This window comes from Ornithorhynchus anatinus, chromosome 5 (genome assembly GCF_004115215.2).
Source record: "Ornithorhynchus anatinus isolate Pmale09 chromosome 5, mOrnAna1.pri.v4, whole genome shotgun sequence".
Taxonomy (NCBI): Eukaryota; Metazoa; Chordata; class Mammalia; order Monotremata; family Ornithorhynchidae; genus Ornithorhynchus; species Ornithorhynchus anatinus.
The window spans coordinates 46,371,871-46,391,198 of NC_041732.1; the positions used below are offsets into that span (position 1 = coordinate 46,371,871).

Here is a 19,328-nt window from a genome sequence, read left to right on the forward strand (position 1 = left end):
AGAAAGAGAGAAGGGAGGAGAGGTAGGAAGGGGCAAGGTGATGGAGAGCCTTGAAGCCTAGAGTGAGGAGTTTCTGTTTGGAGCGGAGGTCGATAGGCAACCACTGGAGTTGTTTAAGAAGGGGAGTGACATGCCCAGATCATTTCTGCAGGAAGATGAGCCGGGCAGCGGAGTGAAGAATAGACCGGAGCGGGGCGAGAGAGGAGGAAGGGAGGTCAGAGAGAAGGCTGACACAGTAGTCTAGCTGGGATATTACGAGAGCCCGTAACAGTAAGGTAGCCGTTTGGGTGGAGAGGAAAGGGCGGATCTTGGCGATATTGTAGAGGTGAAACCGGCAGGTCTTGGTAACGGATAGGATGTGTGGGGTGAACGAGAGGGACGAGTCAAGGATGACACCGAGATTGCGGGCCTGAGAGACGGGAAGGATGGTCGTGCCATCGACGGGGATAGAGAAGTCTGGGAGAGGACCGGGTTTGGGAGGGAAGATGAGGAGCTCAGTCTTGCTCATGTTGAGTTTTAGGTGGCGGGCCGACATCCAGGTGGAGACGTCCCGGAGGCAGGAGGAGATGCGAGCCTGAAGGGAGGGGGAAAGGACAGGGGCGGAGATGTAGATCTGCGTGTCATCTGCGTAGAGATGGTAGTCAAAGCCGTGAGAGTGGATGAGTTCACCGAGGGAGTGAGTGTAAATGGAGAACAGAAGAGGGCCAAGAACTGACCCTTGAGGAACTCCAACAGTTAAAGGATGGGAGGGGGAGGAGGCTCCAGCGAAGGAGACCGAGAATGATCGGCCAGAGAGGTAAGAGGAGAACCAGGAGAGGACAGAGTCCGTGAAGCCAAGGTGAGATAAGGTATGGAGGAGGAGGGGATGGTCGACAGTGTCAAAGGCACTGATAAATGACGGAGCCTGGATTAGAACCCACGATGTCTGACTCCCAAGCCCGTGCTCTTTCTACTAAATCACGCTGCTTCTCTAATAAGTAGTATACATAGGATACCACATTTTTGTGGAACATGCTTATTAGCAAACAATTTGCTTTCTCCTAAAGAACTAATAAAGATTTGAGAGGAAAGGCTTCCATGGTAATTAATTCATCATTAATTATTTTAAATGATGAAAAAATACAGGTACAAGAGGGTATTTTAGAAAACTATTTTTACCTTTTCACTACCTTTCTCCAGTATACAGAATACAGTATATCTTTGGCAATCAAACCCAGAATAAGAGTATAAAGTCCTCTGAAATTCAAATCAATTATGCCTAATACATAGAAAATGCAGGGTTTGTAAGGCAAAGGCAGCAACACAAAGTTTTAATAAATGAAAACAGATTGGCGAAAAATATGTATCGTCTCATAAAAAACATTCCCCCCATTTCTCTGATGCAACTTGTCAGAAAAGATGTGCTGTCAGTGAATATACAGATAGAAATATCAAGTTCATTAGGCTAGAGAGTTAGAGCTCATTTTTTTCATAATTTGCCAACAGAATGGATTCTTTTAGTTTTTGTCAAAATTGGGTTTAGAATCAAAACAATTTTGAATACACTAAGACAATAAATAAACATGAACTTATTTTTCCACCTTCAAATCAGGCTACAGTTTCAAAGCTATATCATCACAATTTCCCCTGCTTATAGAACTTCCATTACTGCACTTGAAATTCAAGCTGTGGCCATCTCTGAATACTCTGGAGCATGAACTCAAATCACTCATCTACCCTGGCAAAGTTCTGGGGTGAATAAGTGGCCACTTACTAACCCATACTGATTTAAATGAGGAAAAATGATCAAGTGAGTCTAACTTTACAGCACATTGACACCATCACATCTGGATTATGCCCCTAGGGTAATTTCTGCCCCTTTCAGGTGACTTTTTTTTAAGGAAAAAAAGTCAGTTAGTTACTATAGAAACAAGTCTTCTGCAGTACAAAATCAATGTACATTCTATTAGAAATCGTCAAATTAAGAATAAAGGAATTCATCTCAAAGTATGAATGACAGACTGTGTGATGATTTGCCCTTATGAACTTTGAATTCAGGAAGAGAAACAACAAGCTATTATAGGCCTACTTGAAAGTTTCTTGATTATTACCTGTCCATTTACTTTTAATAAAACTAAACTTCAAGTTTCCAAGATAGCAGAAGCAAAAGGTGGTCTGGAATACTGAAAGACATCAATGACTTCCACGTGGTCACAACAAAATCAAAATAAGAGGGGGAATTGATATTTCCCAAAGTTGGCCCCTCAGTAGTCTGTCCGGATGGTCTTGTTTGAAAATATTCATATTTAATACTGCTTATGATTTCAGTGACAAATGAATTATTTTCTTCTGTCTGGACCCCCTCAGTTCTTTGGTGCAGGAAAACAACCTGCCTGTTTTCTGTACACTTATTGCAAGTGGAGAATCATACCCAGCCCAGCATTGCTGGATTTTTTTTAAACAATAATAATGGTAATTGTTAAGCGCTTACTATGTGCCAGGCACTGTCCTGAGCACTGGGATAGATACAAGGTAATTGGGTTGGACACAGTCCCTGTCCCACAGAGGGCTCACAGTCTTAATCTCTTACCCTCTTCAAAACCCTACTTAAAAATCACCTCCTCCAAGTGGCTTTCCCAGACTGAGCTCCTCTTCCCCCTCTACTCCCTCTGCCATCCCCCCTTTACCTCTCCGCAGCTAAAGCCTCATTTTCCCCTTTTCCCTCTGCTCCTCCACCTCTCCCTTCCCATCCCCACAGCACTGTACTCGTCCGCTCAACTGTATATATTTTCGTTACCCTATTTATTTTGTTAATGAATTGTACATCGCCTTGATTCTATTTAGTTGCCATTGTTTTTACGAGATGTTCTACCCCTTGACGCTGTTTATTGCCATTGTTCTTGTCTGTCCGTCTCCCCCGATCAGACTGTAAACCCGTCAAACGGCAGGGACTGTATCTGTTGCCGACTTGTTCATCCCAAGCGCTTAGTACAGTGCTCTGCACATAGTAAGCGCTCAATAAATACTATTGAATGAATGAATGAATTAATCTCCATTTTACAGATGAGGGAACTGAGGCACAAAGAAGTTAATAATAACATTAATGTTGATATTTGTTAAGCGCTTACTGTGTGCAGAGCACTGTTCTAAGCGCTGGGGTAGACATAGGGGAATCAAGTTGTCCCATGTGGGGCTCACAGTTTTAATCCCCATTTTACAGATGAGGTAACTGAGGCACAGAGAAGTGAAGTGACTTGCCCACAGTCACACAGCTGACAAGCGGCAGAGCTGGGATTCAAACTCATGACCCCTGACTCCAAAGCCCGTGCTCTTTCCACTGAGCCACGCTGAAGTTAAGTGACTTGCTTAAGATCACACAGCAGACAAGTGGCAGAATGGGAATTAGAACCCATGGCCTTCTGACTCCCGAGCCCTTGCTCTATCCACTATGCCATGCTGCTTTACCACTCTCCTCATTCTCCTAATACCCTACTGAACTCCTATCTGCTCCAGAAAGCCTTCCCTGACTAATTTCTCATTTTCCCTTTTCTACCTCTGCAGTTATTCCCATAACCCCTAAGCACTTTGATACTCACCCGAGACCAGCCCCACAACACTTATGTACATATCCTTATGCTCTGTTGCTTCCCTTGCCTATAATTACTATTAATAATACCTCTCTCCCCAACTAAATAAGCTCCTTGATGGGGAGGGTGGTGGTCATTCGGACAAGCACTTACTATTTGCCAGGCACTGTACTAAGTAAGCACTGGAGTAGATACAAGCTCATCAGGTTGTACACAGTCCCTGTCCCACATGGGGCTCACAATCTATTCCCCATTTTACAAATGAGGGAACTGAGGCACAGAAAAGTGAAGTGACTTGCCCAAGGTCACACAGCAGACAAGTGGCAGAGCCAGGATTAGATCCCAGGTCCTTCTGACTCGGAGGCCTGTGCTCTATCCACTAAGCCACGCTACTTCTTGGAGCCGCTTGCTCCATTTCTCTACAATGCACCCTTCTCAAGTACATAAAGGAGAAGTCGTGTGGCCAATTGAATAGAACGTGGGCCTGAATTAAGAAGGATGTGAGTTCTAATCCCAGCTCTGCCCCTTTTCTGCTGTGGGGCCTTGGACAAGTCACTTCACTTCTCTATGCCTCAATACCCTCATCTGTAAAATGGGAATTATGACCATAAACCCATTATTTGTATTAATGTCTGTCTCCCTGCCTCCAGACTGTGAGCTCGTTGTGGGCAAAGAATGTGTCTGTTTAGTGTTGTTTTGTATTTTCCCAAGCACTTAGTACAGTGCTCAGCACACAGTAAGTGCTTAATAAATATGACTAAATAAACGAATGACATGGATTATGCCTAACCTAATTACCTTATATCCACCTCAGATCTTAGCACAGTGCCTGGCACATAGTAAGTGCTTAAATACCATTAAAAAATATAAAAAGCCCTTGAGAGAGCTGTTAGAAGCCGAGGCAACTGCACTGAAGTTCAACGGCACCGTGCCAGGGAATAACAATTATTTTTCTGGGGGGCTGCTTACCCAAATAAGTCCGTTGAAGGCCACATGCAAACTCTGTCACAGATGAGAGGCGAAAACTATGAATGCACTCAACAACTGGCATCTATCCCAGCCATGGAGGTTTCGGAGTTGACCCACAGCAGGCTAAGAATCAGACTATGGTAGGGGACAGGCACAGCTGCTTCCACAAACCAACTGGCAACCTGGATCCACCCTGGCCACACCAAACACTGCCCGCCCCTGCCCTATGAGCTCTTGGGCAGAGTCACAAAAGGATACTGCTCTGTGCTCTCAGCAAGTCACAGCAGGACGGAGGGAGAGATCTATCTTTTCCTAACCTATAGTTAAATTCTTTGTAGGACTTTGTTGTAGACGGACGTAAAACTGACTCTTCTTCCCACACATGAGGGAGGCTCCATAGCTCAGGGGTTAGAGCACTGGTCTTGTAAACCAGAGGTCACGGGTTCAAATCTCCCTGGGGTCTTGGTCAGTTTTAAACAAGAAGCAGTGTGGTCTAGTGGATAGGACATAGGCCTGGGAGTTAGAGGGACCTGGGTTCTAAGTCTGGCTCTGCCACTTTCTTCATTCAATCATTCATTCACATTTATTGAGCTCTTACTTGTGTGCAAACCACTGTACTAAGCGCTTGGGAGAGTACCATAAAACAAGAGACACACTCCTGCCCACAATGAGCTCACAGTCTGGTGGGGGGATGGACATTAATATAAATAAATAAATTTCAGATATATACATGTCTGCTGTTTTGGGCAAGTCACTTTACTTCTCTGTGCCTCAGTTACCTCATCTGTAAAATGGGGATTAAGACTGTGAGCTCCATGGGGGACATGAACTGCATCCAACCTGATTAGCTTGTATCTACCCCTGAGTTTAGTAAAATGCTTGGTTCACAGTAAGCGCTTAAATTCCACTAAAAAAAAAAAGAAAGGAAGTATTTTCTACAAATAATCAACTGTGCCACTCAGCATCTTAACATTTTCTTTAAATCTGTGTCTTTGTCATCCGACAATCTGAATTGTCACAAGATTTGTTAATGCAAGTCCAAGAATAAGACCACAAATGTGAGAAACAAATGAATAATTGCCTAAAAGGGGGAAAATATGAAGATGGGATTGTCTCTTGTTTTCCTTTTTTTAATTTCCTTCAGTGCCTAACCCAATGTTCTGCCCAGATAATAATAATGTTGGTAATTGGTAAGCGCTTACTATGTGCCAAGCACTGTTCTAAGCACTGGGGTAGACACAGGGGAATCGGGATGTCCCACGTGGGGCTCACAGTCTTAATCCACATTTTACAGATGAGGTAACTGAGGCCCAGAGAAGTGAAGTGACTCGCTCACAGTCACACAGCTGACAAGTGGCAGAGCTGGGATTCGAACTCATGACCTCTGACTCCAAAGCCCGTGCTCTTTCCACTGAGCCAGGCCGCTTCTCTAATGCAAATCACATAGGAGGAAAACTGGATGTGCTCTATTGTTTGATGGACATGGAAAGTGTGGAGGTTAGAGTGGGAAAGGGAGATTTTTACTTAAAAGGAGACCAAATTCCTGATATGACCCCAGAGAGAAGTCAGGGTACCTACAGAGGTGATCCACCGGCAGAGGGAACAGGGAAATAGAGGGAATTCACATCTGAAATTGAAGGTGGTGGAGGTATCATCAGCTGAGAGGGTTGAGAGTGGGCCTAGGGGATTTGAGAGAATGCTGAAGGTGATGAAATCATGGGATAAAGATAAAACCAGTGGAAAAATACTGGTAGAAAAGGCTGAATAAGAACCTATGGTAAATGAATATGGATTTATAAGGCATCAAGTCAATCTAGCAGAAAGCTTTTCTTAGCTAAGGTTTCTAATGAAAACATGAAAGCAATCACATCTTTCTTTACACTAAAAATGTGTCAGAAATAAAGAAAAATACAGCACAAATAAAAGACATAACCCATAACTTTGAATAATATATGTGTGCGTAGTGATTCATTATGGTATGAAATGCCTCTAAAGCCACCTGATCAATTCTGTCATTTGCTCCAGGGAAATGAAAATGGAAAGATAAAATTTTTGGCATGTGTGGTTCAAAAGAAAGTGCTGTAAATGTTTCAGTAGAAAACTCCCCTGAAAGTTCATTACCCTCAGTAAGTGATATGACAGGAAACTCACACAGTGGGCTAACTCACGTCATGATATGGGTAGGAATCCCAAGAGTTGAGAATAAAGTAATAAATTTAAAACATTTCCCAGATGAAGCGTGAACTTATGACCCTGTCAACATCCAACTGCCACTATGGCACTTCCTGTAGATCTAGGTTTATAAAAATAAACATAAGTCAGACAATTTGGTTTCGGACTCATTTAACTCTGCTTCCCTTATGGGACTCTCACCACTACCCACTCTTTACCCAAAGGAAATCCGATGGATAGTTTCCGTTGTTGGATGAGATCAAAACAGATTTTTCCAAATATGTTTTCAGCCCATCATGTTCCCTATCTATGGACCACAATGAATAGGCCCACACCCGCATACAGGCGGTTCAAAGAAAGAATTCTCTAGCGACGAGATGGACGGAATCTCATGCATTTAGTGACTCCAAAAATATTACGACAAACCATCACCGAACATCGATAAAGACATTCTTCAATAAAAGTTAATCTATTTTGATGAAAACATACCTAGATAATGATTTGGTTTTATTCTCTCATTCTGTCAAACTCTGATGCTGTTGTCCAAAATTCAAATCCCTGTATGACTGCAACAATACTTTTTAGAAAATGAAAAATGTGTCCGAATGAAGTTAAATGATACTGTGTTTGAGCCTGAGTCTATCACTGAATGATCAGCTAATTGAAGTCATTTCATGCCACTAGAGGGCACTCTGCAGAACTTTAAAAATCTAGGTTGTCTAATAATAGTAATAATAATTATTATTATGGTATTTGTTAAGCGCTTACTATGTGCCAAGCACTCTTCTAAACAGTAGGGTAGATATTAGGTAATCAGGTTGACCCACATGGGGCTCACAGTCTTAATCCCAATTTTACAGATGATGTAATTGAGACACAAAGAAGTTAAGTGGCTTGCCCAATGTCACACAGCAGACAAGTGGCAAAGCCGGGATTAGAACCCATGTTCTCTGACTCCCAAGTTCGTGCTCTTTCCACTAAGCCATGCTGCTTCTCACATCTAAAAGAAAGTTCATTCATTCAGTCATATTTATTGAGCACTACTATGTGCAATGCACTGTACTAAGCGTTAAGGAGAGTAGACTATAACAATAAACAGACACATTCCCTGTCCATAATGAGTTTACAGCTTTACCATTAAAAGTCCCCTTGCCCCCTCCTTCACCTCGCTATCCTCCTACTAACAACACCCAACCCACACACTTCGTTCCTCTAACATTAACCTTCTCACTGTACCTCACTTTCATCTATCTCCCCCTACCTCTGGCCTGGAACACCCTCTCTCCTCATATCAGATAATTGCTCTCCCCCACTTCAAAGCCTTATTGAAGGCACATCTCCTTCAGGAAGCCTTCCCAGACTACACCCTCCTCTTCTCTCCTCCCACTCCCTTCTGCGCTGCTCTTACCTGCTCATTCATTCATTTTCCTTTCCATCACCGCCCGCACACACATATGTGTATATGTGTACATGTAACTTATTTTTATTTATTTATTTATATTGTCTGTCTCTCCCTCTGGACTGTGAGCTCATTGTGGGCAGGAATGTGTCTGCTTCTTGTTATAGTGTACTCTCCCAAGCTCCTAGTACAGTGCTTTGCACACAGTAAGCGCTCAATAAATAGGATTGAATGAATCAAAGTCTAGAAGACAGGCCTGCAGACTAGGGAGTTAGTACTATTTTCGGGAAATGCATTTCTCAGTAGTATAGATTACTGCGCGGAAGAAGGCAGTGGTAAACTGTTTCCATATTTTACCAAGAAAACTCTGTACATACACTACCAGAATGATTGCAGATGGTGACGGGACGTTCTGGGAGATATTCATTCAATAGTATTTATTGAGCGCTGACTATGTGCAGAGCACTGTACTAAGCGCTTGGAATGTACAAATCGGTAACAGATACAGTCCCTGCCTTTGACGGGCTTACAGTCTAATCGATATGTGTCCATGGACTTGCTGTGGGTCGACTCGACAGCATTAGACAGATTACTACTCACTGGCATATCAGAAAACTCTGTTTAAAGAGTTTCTAAGAATCCAGTGTTCTTTATTAATAAAAAAATATAATAAACAGTATTTAAGTGCTCGCTGTATTTTACACCATGGGCTAGATACAACTTGGACACAGTCCATCTCCCACACGGGACTCCCAATCTCTTCTGTTGATACTAGGTGACAGCTAGCATAATTACTGCTGGGACATGTCTTCTAAACATAAGAAACCATAACTTAAGATGTGAGCCCTCAAGCTGGCAAGACAACAATTAACATATCTCACCATTACCACAAGGCATTATGTCACTTTGGTAGTTGAAAAGGAAGAATCTGTAGTTTTTCTATTCAATGTTCATGACAGAAAGAGATGTTCCCTCGTTCCAAAACTGGTATGCCAAAAAGAGAACAATCGGACAAACTTAAGTAGATTCAAGAAAGGCCGTACACATCTAAATTCAAGACTCTTCACTCTCATTTGATTGCTTTAATCATCGGCTTTATATCTGAATCTTGTGGTGCAAAAGCAAAAGGTCACAAGGTTCTATCCTCGCTTGTTATCAATGCATGAGAACATATCAATCCCCACATTTCTTTTCAGCCACTTCTGCACACATTAATAAGACTGCCACAGCAGTGTCAACTTCAAATACGACGATTGTAAAAAATTATATCATATGTGTTACATAGAACAAATTTATTTTTCAATTTTTGGGAACACAGATCATGACTATTAACTGGATAGCAAAAGCAGGCTAATGCATTCCATTTTACGCAACCTAACCTTAAAATATATTTTATGAATGCTTTGGAATAAACTTCTATGAAATCCCGTGAAGAAAAGTATTTTTGGTGTGACAGTCCTCAGTGGAATCCATAACAAGAAATACTTAAATAGCACAATTTGAAGGGCTATTAATTTCTTTAACTAAAACCATATGAGATTGCACTAATTTCTTTATAAATATTTTTTTTAAAAGGATCATTCTTGGAGCCAAGGCAAGAAAGATGTTTTTTTATCTTAAAAATTAACTGTGAATATACCTTGAACTGTAAGGTCTGCTTTAGCCTCAATCGTCTCATTTCCATTATCAGCTATGCAGGTATAGATCCCAGCATCTTCTTCCACAATATCATTGATCTCTAGACTCCCTCCTGCCAGCAGCGCCAATTTTTCAGAGCTATAAAATAAAATACAATGGTAAAAACAGGCTTCAAAAACTCATCTGTGATAAAAGAATAAGTATGAAAGCTTTCTGGAGAAACACAGAAAACCTCTTTTTAGAATACATCCAGAGACCTTACATCTTTCCACAACAGTCATTTAAAAGTACAGCTAATACATTTTTCCTATTTTATACTGTAATCAAGATGCCAACATCTAATTTCAAATGAAGGGTTGAATTTGGGCAGGGATGAGGAGAGGGTACTAATCTGATCCCAAGGAATAAGCTCTCACTGTGAACATACCAAATATTAAACAGATTACTTTTGAGATTTTTATTGGTATAATAAATTGCTATCCTTATAGTCAGATGTGAGCCAAACTCAAGGCTAACTTTCTCAGTTTGACATAACATTCCAGAATCAGGTGTTCCTAGCCACTGAAAGTGCGTAACTGTTCTCAATAATAAACACGAGTAATCCCAATTTCACACGCAATATGTAAAATCTAAAATAAAGTCACCCACTGCTGTATCGCAGACTCCTTAACACCTGTTGACGTTACAACCCATGATTGCAGAAATTAACTTTCCTCCTTGCCCCGCTTCCCCCCAAACAGAAACCAGAAATTCATTCATTCAATAGTATTTATTGAGCGCTTACTATGTGCAGAGCACTGTACTAAGCGTTTGGAATGTACAAATCGGTAACAGAGACAGTCCCTGCCCTTTGACGGGCTTACAGTCTAATCGGGGGAGACAGACAAGAACAATAGCAATAAATAGAATCAAGGGGATGAACATCTCATTAAAACAATAGCAAATGAATTAGAATCAAGGTGATGTACATCTCATTGGCAAAATAAATAGGGTAAAGAAAATATATACAGTTGAGCGGACGAGTACACTGCTGAGGGGATGGGAAGGGAGGGGGGAGGAGCAGAGGGACAGGGGGGAAGAGAGGGCTTAGCTGAGGAGAGGTGAAGGGGGGGTAGAGGCGGAGCAGAGGGAGCAGAGGGAAATGGGGGAGCTCAGTCTGGGAAGGCCTCTTGGCGGAGGTGAGCTTTAAGTAGGGTTTTGAAGAGGGGAAGAGAATTAGTTTGGCGGAGGTGAGGAGGGAGGGCATTGCAGGACCGTGGGAGGACATGGCCCAGGGGTCGACGGCGGGATAGGTGAGAACGGGGGACGGTGAGGAGGTGGGTGGCAGAGGAGCAGAGTGTGCGGGGTGGGCAGTAGAAAGAGAGAAGGGAGGAGAGGTAGGAGGGGGCAAGGTGATGGAGAGCCTTGAAGCCTAGAGTGAGAAGTGATGAAGAGATGGAAAGCGGGTCCATATATCTTTGATCTATCTGAAAGCAGGACGACACAGTAGAAAAGGCTATTTAAATCCAGGTAAAATATCTGTCCGACCTCACTCTAATTCTGCCCTGATTTCAAATGAAATGGAGAAACAAACCCCCATTCAGCTGCTGCTTCACCCTGGCTTCCCCACCCCTTTCAGAACCCAAAAAGGAAACCGGCTTGTCAGCTTTATCTGAAAGCATCACAGAATTGCAGCCCAGTAGAAATGACTGCCTAAATCTGTCTTCTACCTCAACCCAATTTGTGCTACTTTCAGATGAAGCAGAGAACCCTCCATTGCATGCTGATGAAAGAGGTTATCATGACTGCCACTATGGCTAGAATCTTAGCACCACCCACCAGCTATGATTTTGGATTACAGAATTTTTTATCCATTTTCAAAAAAGCACAAGCACTTTTAAAATCATTTTTAAAAAGAAGATCCTGAAAGTGGAGCAAATGTCACCTCGACTACTGAATCAGCCTCCTCACTGACCTACCTGCTTCCAGTCTCTTCTCCACTCCAACCTTTATTTTGCTGCCTGGATCATCTTTCTAAAAAAGGTTCAGTCCATATCTCCCCAGTCCTCAAGAAATGCCCATTCATCTTTGGTAACAAAACAGATCCACCTGAGCTTAAAGGCACTCAATGGATTCTTCCCCTTTTAACTGACCCTCATTAATCTCCTACTACATACCCTGCTCACACACTTGGCTCTAACACCAACTCAATCTCTATACCTTGATCTCCTCTTTTGCCACTGACCCCTTGCCCTCTAGCCTGGAACTCCCTCCAGCTTCATATACAACAAGACACCACACTCCTCATCTTCAGAGTCCTACTAAACTTATATCTCCTCCAAGAGGCCTTCTCAGATAACTCCTCATTTCCCCATCCTATCTTCCCTCTCTACTGTGTTGTCTATGCACTTGGGTCCATATCTTAATCACTTTAATACTCACCTCACCCACATCTCCAGGGCACTTACGTACACAGCGTTTTACTATACCATTTTCCAATCTGTAATTTCTTTGAATGTCTGTTTCCAATCAATTAGTTGTATTTATTGAGCACTTATTGTATGCAGAACACTGTACTAAGCACTTGGGTGAGTACAATTTAGCAATAAACAGTTGGGAATAAACACATTCCCTACCCACAGTGAACTTACAGCCAAGAGAGAGATGACAATCTAGAGCCTATAGACTAGACTGTAAGCTCTGGCTAGGCTCAAATCTTCTAGACTCTAGACTCTAAGTTTCTTGCGGGTAGAAATTGTGTCTACCAACTTAATTGTATTATACCATCCCAAGCACTTAGTACAGTGCTCTGCACATAGTAAGTGCTGGATAATTTTGCAGACTAAATGACTGAGTGCACAGGTGTTCTGAAGGACTTTGCCTATTACAAAGACACTTTGACAAAAGAAGGCTGCTGCTCAACCTAAATTGGACAGATTTTTCACAATTTCAAAAACCACTATCATAGCAGAATAGACTTCTTCATCCTCCTGCAAAGGCCAATAATCATGTTACAACTCCTTAGTTAACATTCTAATGCCATGCCTTGAATTACTTTAATAAAGAAAAATAGTTGAATAATGTTAAAGAATCTTGCATGTAAAGGAATTTCATATTATTTTGGTGGTGCTTCTACAACTGATCCCTATATGAAACTTATGAGTCTATGAGAAAATGTACCATAATGCTCATAATATATGCACGTTTTCAATAAACACAATAATACTGCATAGGGGGAAATGCAAAACTATTTTAAGATAATAGTGATATCAATCAGTGACAATTTTTCAACACTCAGTGTGTGCAGAACACTCTAAGCACTTGGGAGAGTACAATACAACAGAGTTGGTAGATACAATCACTGCCCACAAGGAGCTTACAGTCTAGAGGAAGAGACAGACATTAAAATAATCAATTCATGCCATTTATTGAGTGCTTACTGTATGCAGAGCACTGTACTAAATGCTTGGGAGAGTACAATATAACAAAGTTGGCAGACACACTCCCTGCCCACAATGAGTTTACAGTCCAAAGGGGAAATAAATTATTGATAGGGGAAATGGGAGAGAATAAGAAAATATAGATAAGTGCTGTCTGGGTGAATATCAAGTGCTTAAGTACAGATCCAAGTATATCTGTAGACTAAAAAGCTCTGTTACATAAATTTCTGTCCCAAAACATTTAAAGCTTAAAATTACCAAATAGTTAATTGCAAAATTTGAAGAGATTACATATCTAAATGAGTTTATCCTTGTGCAGAATCCCAATATGCAAAAATAAGGTTTTATAAAAACATCTTTCAACTTATAGATCTATTTCACTCTCAAATTGCAATACAAACTATTTTTGTGAATCTCTAATCACGATCATACCATGACCATTAGATCTTAGACCATTTAGTCTAAACTGGCACCTAAGTGTAAAAACACTAAAAATTAAGTCAGGTCAAAGACTAGCCTTCGTGGTGCAATTAATTAAATCACATTGTACCATTTGCTGTCCAATGCAATGGAATGATCTTGGTTTTTTGTTTTTGTTTTGTTTTCAGTTTGGGAAAATTAAAATAAATAATCAAGACAACTTTAACAGAAAACCACACTACAATACTAATGGGTCACATTTTCATCAAGTGACAACTGACTATGATGAAAGAACAGGCTATTCTCTGATTTTTGCAACGAACACATTGCATCATTCAAGGCACGACACAAAAGTACACAATGAATAAGAAAACACCAACTCTGATCCTTTTCTATCATACATTTTAATTATTTTCATTAAGCCTTTTCAGAGGATGAATTACTTATTTCCTCTCAAAAATCAGTCTTATAAAGAAATCCCGCTAATGGCAATGGCTTGAAGAGCCTTACCACATTAAAGTGTAAAACTGCTGTCAGGTGTCAATGTAACCTACATGCCAGAACACCCCCTGGTGGGGAGGGACCAAAGTAGGTTAAAAAGGATGAAAGAAATTGGTTTTAAATTATAGAAAATGTATGGACATTGACTAAAACCTGTCTTTCTTGAAAAATTGAAATCTATTAAATACATAATGTGAACTACAGCTACTCTAGAGCTGTGTTTCTTCTAATATCAGGGGCATAATGTAGTTGGAGAAAAATCAAAAGATGGAATGCTTGTCAGATGATCGTTAGCTTTTTTCATTAACATACCTGAACAGACCCTAGTTTTCATATCAGCAACATTTAATTGGCCACTCAGGTGGGTACATGACATATTCATCTTCAAACATCAAATTCTCCATGTTAACTACTACCTATTTGACAGCTAAAATAATACCTCGGCAGATAGTCTTACTTAATAAATTTGGGCCAGATATGGATATATTTGAGGAAATATTACCTCTAAGCTCCATTTATTGTTTTTACAGGAAAACTACACAGTACAAGAAAGTAAGAGGGTGATATGTTTGTCAGGCCCATATTCCTCAATGTAATCTTGAACAGTTTTCACAAAAAAAGAGACTAAAATCAAAACACACACTTGTCCAAAGAATTGACACTATTATAGAATATACAGTGGTAACAAGTGTGAAATCGGAAAATGGAACGCCTCTCACCTAACAATGAGTCATTGCAAATTTTACTTTGCTTCCTTTCAGTAAAATTAAGGTACGTGGCCTAGTGGAAAAAGTATGGACCTGGGTATCAGAAGACTTGGGTTCTAATTCCAGCTCTGTCACTTGTCTGCTGTTTGACAATGGGCAAGTCACTTCATTGCTCTGTAACTCAGTTTCCTCATCTGTAAAATGGGGATTCAATACCTGGTCTCCCGCCTTCTTAGACTGTGAGCTCCATAAATGGGGTGAACAGAAGAATATAATGTAATACAGCCTCAAATGACATTCCAGAAATAGACAGCTGAGAGATAAAGACAGAAAGCAAACAGTCTGGTGCGAAGAAATTATAAATGGGGTGGTTATCTTAGTCCAGGGGCTTTGAAAAGATCATGATGGCATGAGAGAGAAATGAAAACGGTGCCAGGAACTGTGGATAACAAATGCAACAGTACAGCAAGGGACAATCTGATCTTTTTCACTCTCAAGGTGGAAAGGGTTTTTTGAACACATCAGCACCAAACAATAAATCTTACCATCAGAAGCATCACTGTGAAATCTTAAGGACAGCCCACTGTCTAGTTCCACGTGTTTATCTCTGTATCTACAACTCCCTGTTAACCCATCTCCATCAGCATGGCATAATGCATGGAGCACAGGCCTGGTGTAGTCACAGGGTCCTGGGTTCTAATCTAGGCTCCACCACCTGTTTGCTCTAGGGCCTTAGGAAGTCACTTCACTTCTCTCTGCCTCAGTTACCTCATCTGTTTAATGGGGATTGAGACTGTGAGCACCACATGGGACAGAGAACGTGCCCAACCCTATTTGCTTGTATCCACCCCAATGCTTAGAGCAGTGCCTAGCACATAGTAAATGCTTAACAAATGCCATAAATATCATCTCTAAAGACTTTTTGCATATAAAAATTCTAAAGAAAGATGTTTTAGTGGAGGATGTACAATTCATTAGATTCCCAGATCCACACAATTTCCCTGACATTTGACTATTCCAAAGTCATTTTTACAGTAATACATAGCCCAGCTGGTTTCAGGGACATTAAAAGGGAATCTAAAATGGTACCACCACCTTCTCAGCATCCCTTATTATCACAGGAGACTTAATCACTGCCAGGACATATTTCCAAGGATTCACTAGGCATGATCCTAACCAAGTCCCCTGAGGGCTATTGTCAAAGCAAACCTCTCAATTCCCCTTGTTTCTGCAGACGGTTAGCCACCAGGATTTAGAGCTCCCAGGATAACACAGCTCTTCTCTGGATTCATTGGAAATCAGTGACATCCACAATCTTTAGCCATGCAAGGGAAACCTGCCTATTACAACAATCCTGCATGGAATAATAGGCAATAGCAAAGACACAGGAAAAAGGTGATTCCTTAGGAGTTAAAAGCCCTGTAATCACATCCTCCAAACTTGAAGCTAAATTATCTACTGTGGCTGGAAGAAATTAGCTATCTTGAGTTCAGTATGGTTTAAGAACAGAGGAAGAATGCAAACTCTGCTTTGTGCAAAGCGTGAGGACTTAAAGCAGGACCCATTAGAGGATTCCCACAGTACCAGTTGAGGGTGCGGCGAAGGTGGGCAGGGTTGCAGGAGTTCTGCTCCTCTGAAGACATTTTAGCACATTTACAAAGTCAGTGTCAAGAAAAATACTGAAGAGGTATGGAGAGGGTTCCTCCTCTGCATCCCATTCCCTGACTGTGGGAGTCCCTCAAGGCTCAGTTCTTTGTCCCTGTCTATTTTCCACCTACCCCTAGTCTCTAGGAGAACATATTTGCCCCACGGCTTCAAGTACATGGATGATTCCCAAATCTATATCTCCAGCCCTGATCTCCCTCCTTCTCTGCAGCCTGTATTTCCTCCTGCCTTCAAGACAAACCTACTTGGATATCTTGCCAATGCCCCCAATTTACCATAGCCAAAACAAAACTCCTCATATTCCCACTCAAACCCTGTCCTCCTCACTTCCCCTTAACTATAGACACCACCTCCATCCTCCCTGTCTCACAAGCTCACAACATTGGCATTATCCTCGAATCACTGCTCTCATTCACTCCACATATTCGATTTGTTGCTAAATCCTGTTAGTTTTACGTTCACAACATCGCTAAAGTCCACTATTTCCCCTCCATCCCAAGTGCTACCATGTTAATCCAAACATTTAAGCTATCGTGCCTGGATTACTGCATCAGCCTTCTTGCTGATCTCCCTAACTCTTTTTTCTTTCCCCACTTCAGTCCATACTTCACTCTGCTGTCCAAATCATTTTTCTACCAAACAGTTCAATCCATGTATCCCCTTCCAGTAGGATTTGCACCCTTTTTTCATCCTGACTCAGCCCCACAACACTTATGTATATATCTGTAACTTACTTTATTCACATTAATATCTGTTTCCTTCTCTAGACTGTGAGCTCACGGTGGGTAGGGAATGTGTCTACCACTCCCCACTCCTCAACAACCTCCAGTGGCTGTCCATCTACCTCCAAATCAAACAGAAATTTCTTACCTCTGGCTTTTAAAGCACTCAATTTGCCCCCTCCTACTTTATCTCCATGATTTCCTATTACAGCAAAGCCCGCACAATTCATTCCTCTAATGCCAACCTACTCATTGCACCTCGATCCCATCTATCTAATAATAATAACAATAATCATGATGATGGCATTTGTTAAATACTTACTCTGTGCCAGGCACTGTTCTAAGCGCTGAGTTAAGTACAAGGTAATCAGGTTCACCCACGTGGGGCTCACAGTCTTAATCCTCATTTTACAGATGAGGAAACTGATGCAAGAGAAGTTAAGTGACTTGCCCAAAGTCACAGAGCCAATAATTGATGGAGCCGGGATTAGAACTCACGACCTCTGACTCCCAAGCCCGGGCTCTTTCCACTAAGCTATGCTGCTTCTCGCCCCCTTGCCCACATCCTGCCTCTGGCCTGGAACTCCCTCCCTCCTCATATCTGACAGACTTTTACTCTCCCCATCTTCAAAGCCTAATTAAAGTCACATCTCCTCCAAGAGGATTTCCCCAATAGAGCCATCACTTTTTTCCTCCACTCCCTTCTATGTCAACCTTCCAGTAGGATTTGCACCCTTTTTTCATCCTGACTCAGCCCCACAACACTTATGTATATATCTGTAACTTACTTTATTCACATTAATATCTGTTTCCTTCTCTAGACTGTGAGCTCACGATGGGTAGGGAATGTGTCTACCAACACTACTGTATTCTCCCAAGCACTTAGTACAGTGCTCTGCACAAAATAAGCACTCAATACCATTGATTGACTTAAGGTTCCCCAGTAGCTTCGAGTGGCAAAAGTCAAGCACAATACAAATTTTAAAAATGATACACTGTATGATGCTAGTGACTTTAAAAAATTCAGTTACAATTCACTTTTATTAGTCAAAATTCTCAAATATTTTAATTGAATTTAAAGTGGAAAGACAGTACAAACCAATACTCACCCTTCTGTGATTAGTGCCTCCTCATTTCTAGTCCACCTAATAGTTGGAGTTGGAAATCCAGAAGCAACACATGGCAAGACTGCAGTTTGACCAGTAACTCTGATGGTGGGAACTGGTGGCTTCAGGAATATCAATTTCGATGGAACCTCGGGATCTAGAAACGTGTTTAACAAAAATCAAAGATAATATAAAATATTGTAATATACATTTTGTAATATACAATGAAAGCCCAGTATCTCCATAGAACTGAAGCCAGGGTAGAAGGAGCATCAACCAAATTTTGTTGAAATTGTAATCTGTAAATGTGTTTTCTCTAAGGTTGCAGGTTATTTAACTATAAAATCTTGTATTTATAAGCCACTTTTGTTTCCTTAAAGCATTTTTCATTCATTCATTCAATAGCATTTATTGAGCGCTTACTATGTGCAGAGCACTGTACTAAGCGCTTGGAATGTACAAATCGGCAACAGATAGAGACAGCCCCTGCCCTTTGATGGGCTTACAGTCTAATCGGGGGAGACAGACAGACAAGAACAATGGCAATAAATAGAGTCAAGGGGAAGAACATCTCATTAAAACAATAGCAAATAAATAGAATCAGGGTGATGTACATCTCATTAAACAAAATAAATAGGGTGATGAAGATATATACAGTTGAGCAGACAAGTACAGTGCTGAGGGGATGGGAAGGGAGGGGGGAGGAGCAGAGGGAAAGTGGGGAGAAGAGGGTTTAGCTGCGGAGAGGTGAAGGGGGGTAGAGGCGGAGCAGAGGGAAAAGGGGAGCTCAGTCTGGGAAGGCCTCTTGGAGGAGGTGAGCTTTAAGTAGGATTTTGAAGAGGGGAAGAGAATTAGTTTGGCAGAGGTGAGGAGGGAGGGCATTCCAGGACTGCGGGAGGACGTGGCCTAGGGGTCAACGGCGGGACAGACGAGACCGAGGGAAGGTGAGGAGGTGGGCAGCAGAGGAGCGAAGCATGCAGGGTGGGCAGTAGAAAGAGAGAAGGGAGGAGAGGTAGAAAGGGGCAAGGTGATGGAGAGCCTCGA

At 41.6% G+C, this 19,328-nt stretch overlaps 1 protein-coding gene and 1 non-coding gene across 6 annotated transcripts in view; one reads left to right on the forward strand and one right to left on the reverse strand.

The window, feature by feature from the left end:
* NEO1 (neogenin 1) overlaps positions 1-19,328 on the reverse strand; it is a 270,466-nt gene that overhangs the window by 122,858 nt on the left and 128,280 nt on the right. For all 5 annotated transcript variants that reach the window (XM_029065166.2, XM_029065167.2, XM_029065164.2 and 2 more), the window contains exons 4-5: positions 18,288-18,441; positions 9,746-9,882 (exon numbers count right to left, since the gene is read on the reverse strand). In XM_029065166.2, the coding sequence (XP_028920999.1) occupies positions 9,746-9,882; positions 18,288-18,441 (291 nt within the window). The remainder of the gene's footprint in view (positions 1-9,745; positions 9,883-18,287; positions 18,442-19,328) is intronic.
* Positions 4,926-4,998, forward strand: TRNAT-UGU. Its single transcript has one exon. It is a non-coding gene; the product is annotated as a tRNA-Thr (tRNA).